The sequence below is a fragment of the Sciurus carolinensis genome, chromosome 6 (genome assembly GCF_902686445.1).
Source record: "Sciurus carolinensis chromosome 6, mSciCar1.2, whole genome shotgun sequence".
Taxonomy (NCBI): domain Eukaryota; kingdom Metazoa; phylum Chordata; class Mammalia; order Rodentia; family Sciuridae; genus Sciurus; species Sciurus carolinensis.
The window spans coordinates 107,177,398-107,190,788 of NC_062218.1; the positions used below are offsets into that span (position 1 = coordinate 107,177,398).

The 13,391-nt window shown below is 46.1% G+C and overlaps 1 protein-coding gene across 2 annotated transcripts in view; it reads left to right on the top strand.

Annotated features, from left to right (window-relative positions):
• Nucleotides 1-6,057: 6,057 nt before the first annotated feature.
• The window catches only part of Afap1l1 (actin filament associated protein 1 like 1), a 61,404-nt gene continuing 54,070 nt past the window's right edge, over nucleotides 6,058-13,391 (top strand). For both annotated transcript variants that reach the window (XM_047556919.1, XM_047556920.1), the window contains exon 1: nucleotides 6,058-6,179. In XM_047556919.1, coding sequence (XP_047412875.1) covers nucleotides 6,164-6,179 — 16 coding nt within the window. In that variant the 5' untranslated portion in view covers nucleotides 6,058-6,163. The remainder of the gene's footprint in view (nucleotides 6,180-13,391) is intronic.

Here is a 13,391-nt window from a genome sequence, read left to right on the forward strand (position 1 = left end):
CACTCCATAGCAGACTTGGGGGTAACAGGAGCTGCAGGTGTGGTAGCCCCCGCATTCAGGAGCACTGGGTGTTCCCAAAGGGAAGGAGGAAGTTGGCAGAACCCACAGCATGTCCAGCAGTTTGATTCGTAGAAAACTCCCTGCAGGGGGCAGCCTGGGTACATAGCCAAGATTTCCTTACTATTTCCATAAGCATCCGACAACTTTTTCGGAGGAAACCACACTAACCCTCCTGGCGACAGGTCAGGAACTGTGCTAAGCATTCTGGATGTCTTATTTGTCCTCTGGGTGCTACTTTCATCCTTTTTACAGATGAGGAAATTGAGTCCTTGATAAATAATTCAGCCAAGATTTCTCTGCTGTTTGTGGCAGAGCCTGAACTTGAACTCAGGCCATCTTATCCGAACCCATGCCCTTGGCCGCTGCACAATGACCACTCCAAGGTAGAGGGCCAAATGGCATTTGGAGAAGGCCTACCTGGGCCAGGCATAGCCCCAGTATCTTCACACTCAGTCATACTTAAGCCTCACTACCACCATATCAGGGAGGTATTGGTAGCTCCAAGTTTTAGATGAGAAATTTGAGGTTCAGGGAGGTTGCAGGTCATGCTCTTGACCCTGCAGAGGCAGGACTGAGTAGCAAAATCACGTGGTCCCAAAGTCTTACTCTTCATCAGTGAGGTCCACAAGCCCAGCAGGGTGGCAGCCATGGGGCTGGAGGTAATGTGGCTCATGTGGCATCACGCCTGGGCCCTGGGCACCACTGCTCCAGGTGCTGCCTCTGAGGCACTGTGTGAGTTCCGGCAAGATCTCTTCCCCTCTCGACTTCAGTGTCCCCATCTGAATGGGACCAGAAGAAGGGATAAGACTGGCTGGTGTTTCCGGGGTATTTTCTAGATCTAGGTTATGAAATTCACTTTAGAACCCAAAACCTGGAGTCCACCTGCTCCCTGGGGGTGGTCCTTGACCCTTCAGAAGAATGAGTCCTCACTGCAGGGTGAGGGGTGGGGCGTCTGTCTGGGTCCCTCGGGTGGAAGCATCCAGCTGGACAGAAGCTCCAAAGGTCTTCATGGGCCAGTTTCCCTCATGTCTCCACATGGGGGCCAGTGCACCGTATGGAGGCCATAGAAGGGTTTAGCTGGTTCTTGAAATGTTCTAAAGCAATAGGAATTAGTTACCAACATTTTTACCCAAGAGGGTTTACAGTGAAATCTAGATGTCTGGGTTCTTTCTTTTACAAAATCAGAAGTCTTACCACCCCGGGACTGACTGGCTCCCAGCCCCTGGCACAGAGTAAGAGTTCTGCTTTGCCACAGCCTAGGACTCCCATGGCCTGTCCCACACCTGGCCCCGTAGGCCTTCAGCATATGCGCCTCACATCAGGTCCCTCTGTGCTATTTTCCTTGCAGCAAAAATCAAAGGGTGGGGGGACAGGCTTCGCGTGGCACTTGGGAATGAAAACAAAAGCTCATTCTCCCCCAACACACCATGGGGCTCACATCTACTGACGGTGGAAGCCAAGCCCTGTGACCTGGAGCAGAAACCTGAAGGTGCCCCGGATGGAGGAGTGCTCATCCACCCACAACACTCCCTCTCTCCCATCAGCCGCCATTCATACCTCTATCTGCTTTCCCGGGGCCCAGGGTGGACCAGCAGCCTGTGTCATGTTCCCCCACAGGGGCTATAATGGCAACATTGTGCCAAGTGGAACAAGAGAGGTTTTCATCCAGCAGCCAGCATCGGGCAGAGACACTCGAGCAAGGGGCTCTGGGGCTCGCCTGCACAAAGGAGCCTGGGAGAGGGGCCCGAGCCAAGGAGAAGCTGTGTGGCCTCGGCGGCCCACATGGGACGGGGGAGCACAAAGGCATTTCTCACACAGAACCTCACTGCAATCCCATTTCCCTCTGTAAATAAATAAGCCTATAAAACAATCCCAGAGGATAAATGGGACCCCCAGGACACATGCATTAAGAGAGGCCAATAATGGCAGCTCTCACAAATCCACGAGTACGTACTGACTCATTTCAGAAGTATTTATTGCTTACTATGCGTTAGGTGCCATGCTAGGCTGTAGTGATGTAGTAATACTTAAGACACAGTTCCCACCCTCATGGCAGTCTGGGGCCAGGAAGGGGTAAGTACACAGGAAATTATATTTCGATGATCCAACAGGAAAACTGAGATTTATGTGGCAACAGAGGCAACTCAAGAACCCAGAACTAGCCAGGCGCTATGGCACATACCTTGTAATCCCAGCAACTCGGGAGGCTGAGGCAGGAGGATGGCAAGTTCAAGGCCAGCCTCAGCAATTTAGTGAGACTCTGTCTCAAAATTAAAAATACACAAGGCTGGGATGTAGCTCAGTGGTAAAGTGCCCCTGAGTTCAATCCCCAGTACAGCCAAAAGAAAGAACCCAGATCTGAGTACGGTCTGTTGTTTCCTTACACTTCCTTACATTGCCAGAGATAGATAGGTGCAGGCTCAGCGAATAAGGTACCTTCTGCACCATAAGGAATTTGGACTCTCCAACAAGGGCAAAGGAATGTCATAAAATATTTTTAAGGGGAAGTGACTTAGTCCGCTTGGGATCATGGAATGGTTACTCTGATGGCCATGGTAGGAATAGATCCTGGACTCAGGGTGACGGGTTAGAAGGTGAGAGATGTTTCTCTCCTTGGGACAAAGAGCCCTTTGCTTCCAAATTTTTCTTTTCCCAGGGTCTCCCAGTTCCACCTGATAAGCTAAGAATGAGTCTGGGGAGTACCATTTGTTTTCATAAGACTGGGAGCAAGAGGGAGTTGAGAGCTTTCTTCCTGGTATTGTTCACGGGACAAATTTTGATATCTTCTTACAGAGCTGGACCTTGCCACATAGAATTCTTTAGACAAACACAAGGCAAACGTAGAAAAGTGTATTGAGCAAGAAGGAAAGGAAAGATATGAGCAGATCCTAAGTATACTGCCAGTTTTTCAGTCAGAGAAATAGAAAGGGAAAGAGAAGACCAGACATCAACAGCTCTCTTCCCACCCCTTCTTTAGCACCTAGCATTTGATATCCCATGATCCAGCCAACCCAAACTGCTTTGCAGACACATCCTGCCATTCCCTATCTTTATGTCTTGGTTCTCTCTGATTTCCTTCCCCAAAATGTTATCTCTTCATTGTATGGTCAAATCCTCTACAGTTAAGTTGACACCAGACCAATTGTCTAGTCCATTAACATCTCCAAGATCCGTAAGAAATTCTTGCTTAGTCTTTATGGACTATGTTTTAGTCAGTTTTTTCACTACTATGACTAAAAGACCTAACAAGAACAATTTTGGAGGAGGACAAGTTTATTTGGGGGCTCCAGGGTTCAGAGGTCTCAGTCCATGGACAGCTGGCTACATTCCTCAGGGATTGAGGTGAGAGTGAACATCATGGCAAAAGAGTGTGGCAAAGGGAAGCAGCTCACATGATATTCAGGAAACAGGAAAACTCCACTAGCCAAATACAAAATATATATCCCAAAGGCATACCCCCAAAGATCCACTTCCTCCAGCCACACCCTATCTGCTTTCAGTTACCACTCAGTTAATCTGCATCACGGGATCAACTCACTGATTGGGGTAAGGCTCTCCTAATCCAATCATTTCTCTTTTAAATGTTCTTCAATGGTCTCAGACATCCAAACCATAACAGACTCCAACAGCATTTAAACTCTCCTCTAGTACTTTTCACATAGTAATTAGTGTTAAAAAGTAGTTTGTACATATCTATATCCTCCACTAGATTATAGATTCCTTGAGAACAGGAAAATTTCTACTTAGTGTCTGTTCTCACAATAGGAACTTGCACATAGTGCAATCAAAATCAAAGTGAGCTGATGGTCAGTGAGATAGTTCATCCATCAGTTTATGGTTCAAGGAAAAGTAAAGAAATTATAGAGTCGTTCCTGTACATTAATTCACAAATAGTCTTCATTCATCTCCCTTATCCCCGACAGCAACCAAGCTGTAGTCAATTTAGTCAACATTGCCACCTAGTGGACATTGTGGGTAATTATCTAAACCAGAACCTCTATACTTTCCAGCAACTTTTTATTAATTCTCAAAACTGTGCACATAATGTGTTTTCCCATCTTTATATCTTTCCCAGACCATAGCTCAATTAATTCCACTCCATAAGTTACTCCATGGGCACATGTAAACTCTCCTTAGCCCTTTTGACTTTTCTGTTCCAATTCTCTGAATAAACCTCCAAAGTCCATGGAGGTTTCTGAAAGTTCTCTTTTAAGATCTCAACAAAAGCCTCCATCTGTTCTTGCAGTAGTATAAGAAAGAATATGTTTCATACTCTTGTTTTTAAATTATTTCAAATGAAATGTGTTCTTTTTGTTTGTTTGTTTGTTTTGTGGTGCTGAGGATTGAACCCAGGGCCTTGTGCTTGCAAGGCAAGCACTCTACCAACTGAGCTATATCCCCAGCCCTAAAATGTGTTTTTGAAAGAATTGGCGGGCTAGCATGGAAACTTAACTGCAACATATAGCCTGATTTACAAGTGTTTCACAGTTCAGTGGACTTTGAGAACTTAATCTACTTGTAAATTGTTGGTTCGCTGCTTTAGAATTTAAAATGACCTTTTCAAATTGGAAAAATGGGCAGGAACAAAGAGCAACTCAGAAAATAATAATGGCTCACATTTTTATAGCTATTTATGGTTTATAAAGTGGGTTTGTATCATCACTTCATTTGCCCTGCCCTGTGAGCTCTCCGAGGTCAGTCTGAGTTTCCCCACAATACAGATGAGCAAGAAGGCATCCTAGACTGGAAGTTATATGCAAGAGCTCACGCACAAGTTTTCAGAGTCAAAGTCATTGTTTTCTTACTATACCATGTTTTCTCTGAGTGCTCACACACACTAAACAAACTACTGATGCCGTCTTACAAAATCAATATTGATTTCAAGTTGCCCAGAAAAGCAATGAAGAAACTATTCCCAGTATAGGAAAGTATCAGATGCTCTTTACAGGGCCCTTTCTTACCTCTATGCCTTTGTACAAGGTATTCCTGGTACCAGAATGTGCTAAGCAAAATAGTGACCCAGGCAAACCTGCCAACATGACCTGGCCCGTGAAGGGGAGTTGGGGTTTCCAGGTGGACAATAGGACTTGGACTTTACTTTAGGAAGGGTCTTAAATTCAGGCATTTGATGTTGTCTACAAATGAGTTACACCTTTTTCACAGCGATACACTAATAGGATGAAGGAGTTGACGTTTTTCATATAACTTTAAACTTAAATCCCATTACTGGATCACAGTGAATATAGCAATATGTTTTCTACATTCTTTAAATATCTTGAAAGAAGCACACTAATATTGTACTGTATTTTGTATGCTAAAACTGTTCATTTCCTCATTTTTTATCACTTCGTTTTAGCATTTTTTCACTTTTTAGTACACTAGGAACTTTGAAAGTTGGCGCTGTCCCAAGTCATTGCCCATCTTTTGGTAATCTTTTTCTCCTTTTCCTGGGTGGTTTTCATTTTTAAAATCTTGTTTATTATTATTATTATTATCATCTCATGCCTTTTCCACACCGTTATTGCCATTCTACCAGCCTAGTCCCCTGGCCTCTATCTGGCGCTAGAAGGGGTTCAGGAGAGACGCGTGGAAGAGAAAAGATAAACCCAAAGCCAGGAAATGGGTGCCAACTTCAGAGAAAGGGCTTTTTAGTTTGAGTCCGCAATCGAAGCTGGAGTGGGCTGAGACTGGAGATAGCCCCCCATCGCTAGGGGTGTGCAAGCACTGCTACGCCGCCTTGGTCCAGGCTGTGGGGGCCACGCGGGCACCCGAACGACAGCGTGAGCACCGGGAAGTGGGTGCTCCAGGTCCAGCGAGAGGGCCACGAAGGGCGTGCAGGAGGCAGGGCGTGGCGCGGGCGTGTGCGGGACACGGGACACCGGCCCGCGGCCAGGGGGCGAGGCGCGCTCCGAGTCTATTCCGGGAGCGGCGCGGAGGGGCGGGCGGGGCGGGGCAGGGGCACGCGGCGAGCATCCTGTCTGGGGGAGGGGACCCACCGAGCGCGCTGGCCACCCGCCGGCCCGAGAGAGCAGCACGCCCGCAGCCAGCCGCGCCGGAGCCACTGTGCCCTGCGGCTCCGCGCCCGGGGGATCCCGGCGGCGCCATGGACAGAAGCCGGGGTAAGAGGAGCCGCGGCGCCCGCACTTGTCGCCGCGCGTGGCGGGAGGGGGAACATGGGAGCTCTAGGTCGGGAGAAAGGTGGGTGGTAGGGCGGGGACTAAGGAACGATCGGACGAGTGCGGGCAGGAGCGGGGAAGACGCGTGGTACCGTGTGCACAGGTGCCTTTTGCAGCTGGAGCTGCCGGGTGCGTGTCAGCCCCTCGTGTCCTGGGGCTGGGTCAGCTCCTGTGTGTGGAATTGGAGTTTTCATACACTCCAATTCTTAACTTCATAAAAGTCCCCAACAGGATTCCTGAGGACAGAACCTCCTCCCACCCCACTCCACGCAGGAAGAGTAAAATAAGGTTTACAGATTACACTCCCAAAACACGCGACGTGCTAAGCCCCTACTGTGCGCCGAGGGAGAAAGCCCCAGGAGACCAAAGTTTGCAGCTTCCTAGGGCTTTGGAAGGAGGGGCTGTCGTGAGAGCGCCTGCGCGCATGCTTGCGTGTATTTGATAGAAGTTTCATAGAAGTGATAGGAACTACCGAAATTGGGATTAACAAGAGCACTGGGAGAGGCATTCATGGAGGTTGGGGTGGGGGCAGCGAGTCTCCTAAGTAAAGGTGTAGACATTGCAATAGGCATGTGGGTGCCTGTAAAGAGTGATTGTAAAGAAAGTGGCCTGTCTGGACATGGAGCAGTGCCAAAGGCTAGAATCGAAAAGTAGTTCTGTCTGCACCTCTGAGATCCAAAGAGATCACAGGTTGTGAAAGTACTTGGCAAACTGGCAAATGTGCCATCATGAGAAGAGTTGTTGTTTTAATTATTGTTGTTAATGGAAAATCCCCCGCTCCCCACAATAATTTTACACCCTTCCCCCATCTGCCTGTTCACTATGCTGAGTCCCCCAGGGAGAAAGAGTGACTAGGAGGGTGGAAGCACTTAGGAGATCCTGGGGACAAGGACGGGTGCCTGAGCAGGTGTGGTGTGGGGGACAACCTCCCCTGCACTATTTCAGGTAAAGGCAGCTTACCAAGCTCAGAGGACCACAGTGGACCCGGCCACCCCTCCCCCAAACAAAATACCCTTCCACCTTCTCCTTTAGCCCCCACCCAAGAGCAGGCAGGAAATGGGGGAGGTGCAAGTGGAAACCAAGGCAGTGATTTGTAAGGTATTTCTCACCTGTTAACTTACTTCACCCTCCCACTGGGAAGGAAGACCGGAAAGAAGAGAAGCAGCACCTCTTCTTTTCTCAGCCCTGCTGTCCCCACCGAAGGGGAGAGCACCACTATTCTCAAATACCACTCTGTCTGTTCCCCAGTACAAAAATCCATACTAAGCCTATCTGGACTTTAAATGCCTTGTAATGAATGCCACCACTTCAGAAGACTGCCTCCAAAGATGCTCACCAGGAAGCCAGACTTCCCGAAACACCTTGGTGCTCAGAGCATTTGTGAACTCTGACCTTTTCTTTCTAGTCTGCTTTTCTTCTCTTTCCCAGCCCTTGTCACAATGTGCTGTTTGCTCTATAGAGTGAGTCTAGGACAGGCGATGTAGCTCAGTGGTGGAGCCCTAGCTCAGCGTGCATAAGGCTCTGGGTTGGAACCCTAGCACTGCCAAAAAAAAAAAAAGTATAGCCATAGTCCTCCACTGTCTCCTTCCTCTGCCCAGAACTGAGCTTCCAGAAGACAGGGAATAGAGCTGCTGTGATCCCTCTGCTGACCCCGGGCCTGGCACATGGTCCAGCTACTAACCTAAGAAAGATGATATGCTTTATAGGGCATCTTAAGTTGACTAATCATAATGGTGATTTAAAAAAGAATATTGCTGAATCCTTACATCAGAACCATTCTTCATGGCTTGCAAAGTCTCCCTCAACCTTTGAATAAAGTGGTTGTGTGACTAGGGCACACAAGACCAGGTTATCTGTCTAGATCCTCAGTTTTTGTTTTTGTTTTTGTTTTTTAATCACAGTAGATGTCAAGCAGTTGGCAGCCATAATTAGATATTTTTTATTTTAAATTTGTTCTTTTTAGATGTACGTGACAGTAGAATGTATTTTGACATATTATACATACATGGAGTATAACTTCACATTCTTCCCATCAGTTTTATGCCCGGATAAATAATTACAAACATTTTAAGAATTAAAGTAAATTCAGGCAAATGTGAGTGTATTATGAATTAGAATACAAAATCTGAATGTTTTTAAGCTAGAACATGAGTTTTAGAACCTTCCTTGGTGCCCCTGTTCCCAGATTGGTGTACACTTTTTCCTGTTGTTAGAGAGTTTAAAAGAGGTCTCATTTTAACCTCGTTCCTACCATGTCTAGGTAGGACTATCACATTCAGGGTACTGGGGAGGAAACCACACTTTAGTGTTAGCAATGACAACTGAAATCACTAAACTCTTACTGGGTGCCTGACTTCACGTTCAGCTTTTTACATGGTTTCTCAGAACAGCCCTTGGGATGGGGTTATGGGCAGATACTATCATTAATCACAGCTCATAGGGAAGCAGGCTCAGCCCATACATCAGTCAGTTCCGACCGCCATAGCATAATTCCACAGACTGGGTGACTTTGACAAAAGAACTTTATTTTCGCACTATTTTAGATATTGTAGGTCTAAGATCTAGGTGCTATAAGGGTAATTTCTGAGGAGGCCCCTCTCCCTGGCCAGAAGAGCTACCTTCTTACTGTGTCCTCATGTGGCCTCTTTTCTAATGTCTCTTCCTTTTCCTTCCAGAACTTCAGATTAGGGCCCCATCCTTCTGACCTCATTTAACCTTGATTACTTCCTAAAGGCCCTCTCTTTAAAGACAGTCACATGGGGTTAGGACTTGAACATATGAATTGAGGGGCACCAAGTCAGTCCATAACAGTAGGGGTAGGTCCCTGACACCAATTTGTACAGTCATTCCCCCTGTGAGTTTGAACCAAGCTCTGTATGCATCCAAGTCTTGATTTTAAGCTTGCCGCTAACTGCCACGATAGTGGCAGGTAACCTACCCAGGCCCTAGAATAAGCCTAGGTGCCAAATCTTACTTCTCCAGGTCCAGGGCACCTCCACCACACTTCAGCAATACTGTTCGGATATTTTTCACAATTAATAGCATAAAAGCTCAGCATCAAGGTCCAGTGACTAGAGAATGGAAACAAACTTGGGAAGAATTTCTCTTCTTGCAGGCTATGTGGCTTCCCATGAGTGAAGCAGGATTTCTGTGAAGCAGTAACAGGCATAGAAAGCACATGTAATGGAATTCAGCCCAGCGGGATTTCCTGTTTCATTAATATCATACAAAGAGAATCAGCCATCAGTGAAGGTTACACACAAGTAAACTCGATGGCCATAGACATCACCTTTCACAGGACAAGTTAACCAACTTTCTATCCTCGGATGAAGATAAAATGTGGATACTGATAATACTTATTTCTTGGGATCACAAATATTAACTGCATGGAAAATACTTCAGACAATATCTAGGACAAGGGATCCACTTAATAAATGTTGTAAGAATTGTAATTTTTAAAAATCAGACTCAGTGTACTCAAACTACTCTATAGAATGTCCTTTGTTTCCTCTATAGGCTGATTCAGTTAGGGTGATAATTTTTGAATCTCTGCTCAGTTTTAAACACTGAGCTAGACAGTTTTGTGTTTAACACAAACACAGGGAATATGTCATCATCATCTTTATGTCCTGGAGTTCCTCCATGGTGCTTGTCCCTCGGAAATCCCTCTCTGACCTTGATCATCAAATCACTGTCCAACCGACATTTCTGACTGATAAAATATTGATGCATATGCCAGCATGTCCATTTTCTTTTATTCTCACACCTACTAGCTATGGTTATGTTCACACCTACTAGCTATGGTTATGTAACCACAGTTTTACTTTTTCAAACTTTCTGGTTTCCTTCAACCATCTTCTCTTTAAAGTCTTCAGTCTAAATTTTCTCTGATTTTTTTTTTTTAATTTGCTTCCTTTGTGTCCAACATTATGTCTGATCTCTCTGGCTCATGAGATGTGATTGACTTTCCTTTCCACCTCACAGTTCGTTCATTTTCAAGCTAGGAGTTTCTTCTGTGGTGTTCTATATGCTTTAAGAGATCATGTTGTCTATGGGCAATCCAAGAAATAGTCTGATGCCCTGGTTTTCATTGAATAACACTCTTGTTACTCCAGAGATGATGGAAGAATCCATTCTGCCTGTCCTGCCTTTGTCGGGCCAGCTGTGAGACCCACATTAGGAAGACCACATTTTCCCTTTAGCATCCATGTTGTCTGAGCAGTCCGTAGCTAACCCCCCACCCGGCTGCTTCTCCAGCCTTCTGTCCTCTCCCTGACATGCAAGTTCACATCCTACTCCTCCTATTAGTCTGATCCTTTTGAAAGGAACACCTATCTTATTATAATTATCTTTTCCATCCAGACATATGTAGTGAGGTCATTTTCGCATTTATTTTTTTGTCATATAATAAGTGGCTATATAGGGTACAGTGTGATAATTCAGTACATGTATCTTATGCATAATGATCAACTCAAGCTAATTAGCATTTTTATCTTCTTAAACATTTATCATTGCTTTGTGTTGGGAACCTTTGCAGACCTCTCTTCCAGTTCTATACAAAATATATTGTAAATTGTTGTGACTATAAAGCTATCCTTGCCAGCCTGGGGGCTCAGTGGAGTTGAGTGGTTCAGAGAGATGACAGATCTGGACTTGAGTTATGATTGCAATTTTCTAGCTCTATGATCTGTGGCAGATCTAACTTCTCTGACCTTCATTTCTTTATCAGCTATGTCATAAGAAGGTAATGCACATAGGCTAGCACTTGGATGTTAACCGCATACTGCAGTAGGTGTGAGGAGTCCCGTGGGGGCATAGGACTTAGTCTTACTCCCTTCCCTGATAGAAGCCTCTACTGGTCACTGGGCCTTCCTTCCATTTCCTTGTCCCCATTGACCCCTGTGGTGTTTGGCTTCTCTTTTAGTCAGGGTTTTTTCCGCTTCTCCCTCAAATATCAGTTTCAAACTCCCCTTTTCACATGGGTGAGCAACTTGCCAAGTAAGTTCCTCCCTCCCCACCCTCTGCCAAGAACCTATCATTACTCCATTCTCATTTTTGGTCCAGAAAAACAATCCTGATTTTGGATACCATCTCATACCCCAGCTTCTCATACCCTTCTCACTTAAAAACAAAAACAAAGCAAAAAAAAAAAAAAAAAAACCAACTTTGAACTGAACAAAAAAGTGAAGCCATGTGTGCCCTCCCTCCCTTACACACGCACACCCACCCCCACCCCTGAGCACTTTCTTCCATCCTTTCCTGATCAAACTTCTCAAATACATGTTGGGCATTTGCAGTCTCCTTTTCTTTCCCACACCCTCTCTTCACCTCCTGCAGCCTCACTTCCAATCATACTCTGGGCTAAAAGCCCCTCAGAAGGGTCGGTCACACATGGCCTGTCTTGCATGGGACCAAAGTCTAATCTTTTGCCTCTTCCACATCCTGTCTCCAGGACTTATCTGTAGCTCTGTTGACCCCTCTTTTCGTTTCTGGTATACTCTTATTTTGCACGGGTTTTGGAATCAGATGGATAAGTCTAGGTTAAATAGCCACCTCTCCACCCCTCCAGGAAACTTTTTATCCCTCTCTCCACCCAATCCCACTGTTACAGATGATCAGAGCCTTTGGGCTTCTCCTTCTCTAAGGCAAGATGGGGAACTAAGTGGTTCCCTCAGATCATAATGTAGGACGAATGACACCCAAAATGGAGAGACGGGCTTCAGTGATATTTGCCAAGCACCCAGTACCTGGCTCACAGCCGGCGCTTACCAACTATTATTCCCCATCTTCTCCTTCTTGCTGTACCTTCTCACTTGCTCTGGCTCTATCTTCTTATTCTACCTTCTGTGGTGCTCTTAGCCTTCCCTCCCCTTGTCTCCCACCAGCTCAGCCCTCTCTTGACTCTCACTCCTGAGGAAAACCAAGTCCCTGTGAGGGTGAGTCTCAGAGCCCATCATCAGCCGTGAGTGGGCTCCATTGCTACCTCACCTCCTGCCTGCCGTACATTTCCACTCGGAGGTCAGCTCAACCTCAGAGTGACCCAATTTTGAACTTATCTTATTCACCACCACATCAGACGACCCTTCCTGTTTCTCTTTTTCTGTTAACAACACAGCCGTGTGAGGAACTGTGGAAGGAAATGGGGGGTGTTTTTGAACAAGACCAAATTTGAAGGTGGGATAGGAGAGCGGTTTTCAAAGTAGCAGTCCTGTAGGAAAGATAATAGACAGACTTCCCGGAAGGCAGGAGGTGATCTAATGAAAAGACCTGCTCAAAGATAGACTCGGAGCCGCCCAGGGATGTGATGAAGCAGGGGATGAGTGGCAATGGATCAGGGAAGCCACAGAATGGCTCCTGGGGGACCACATTAACATGTAGGTTCCTATCACTTCGTAATCAAGACATTTCTATAAACATGAACCTTTTTCACACAGTAGAGATCAGGACTTCTAGGAGTGTGCACTTCACCCCCAAGCATTTCTCTTTTGTTTACATGCAGACTGTATCATAGTTTTTAATGGATTTGTGATCATTTGTGTTTAAAATGCAATTTGGGAGGAAGAAAGTCTAATGCCGTGAAGTATTTAGTTAATTAAAACTATCCATCTGATCAGGCTTCAACCCTTCAGTTGTCACTTACTGTTTGTAACATCTGAGTGACAGTCCTGTGGTGACCCTCCAGGCCTGTGCCGTCTGCTCTCTGCCCACTTTACCCACTCCCTTAGCCCTGCCTGCCTCTTGCTGTGGGCTGTCCTCACACTGGACTTGCTCCTTCCGGCCTTGAATACTTTGTGCCTTCACCTGGGCCACCCTGCTCACCCTGGCTCTCTGCTCAAACATTTCTTCCTCAAGGCCACGTTTTCCAGTCTCACAAGCTACACTCTATGTCGCAGGTGCTCATAGCACCCAGTGCTTCACTGGTTGCCATGGTCACAATTCCTGTTGACTGTGGGCCTGAATTAGTTGTCGATGTGAGCTCTGTGAGGATGGGGCCCTTCTTGCCTGGTTTGTAGCCCTTTTCTCAGCACCTAGTGCCACAGGTAGCACATAGTACTACCATTTTCAGTCCCAGGATCCTCCATTGCAATGATTTCCATTTTACAGATAGAAAATATAGACTTTATCACTATCCATCATTTCCTTTGCCTTTAGACA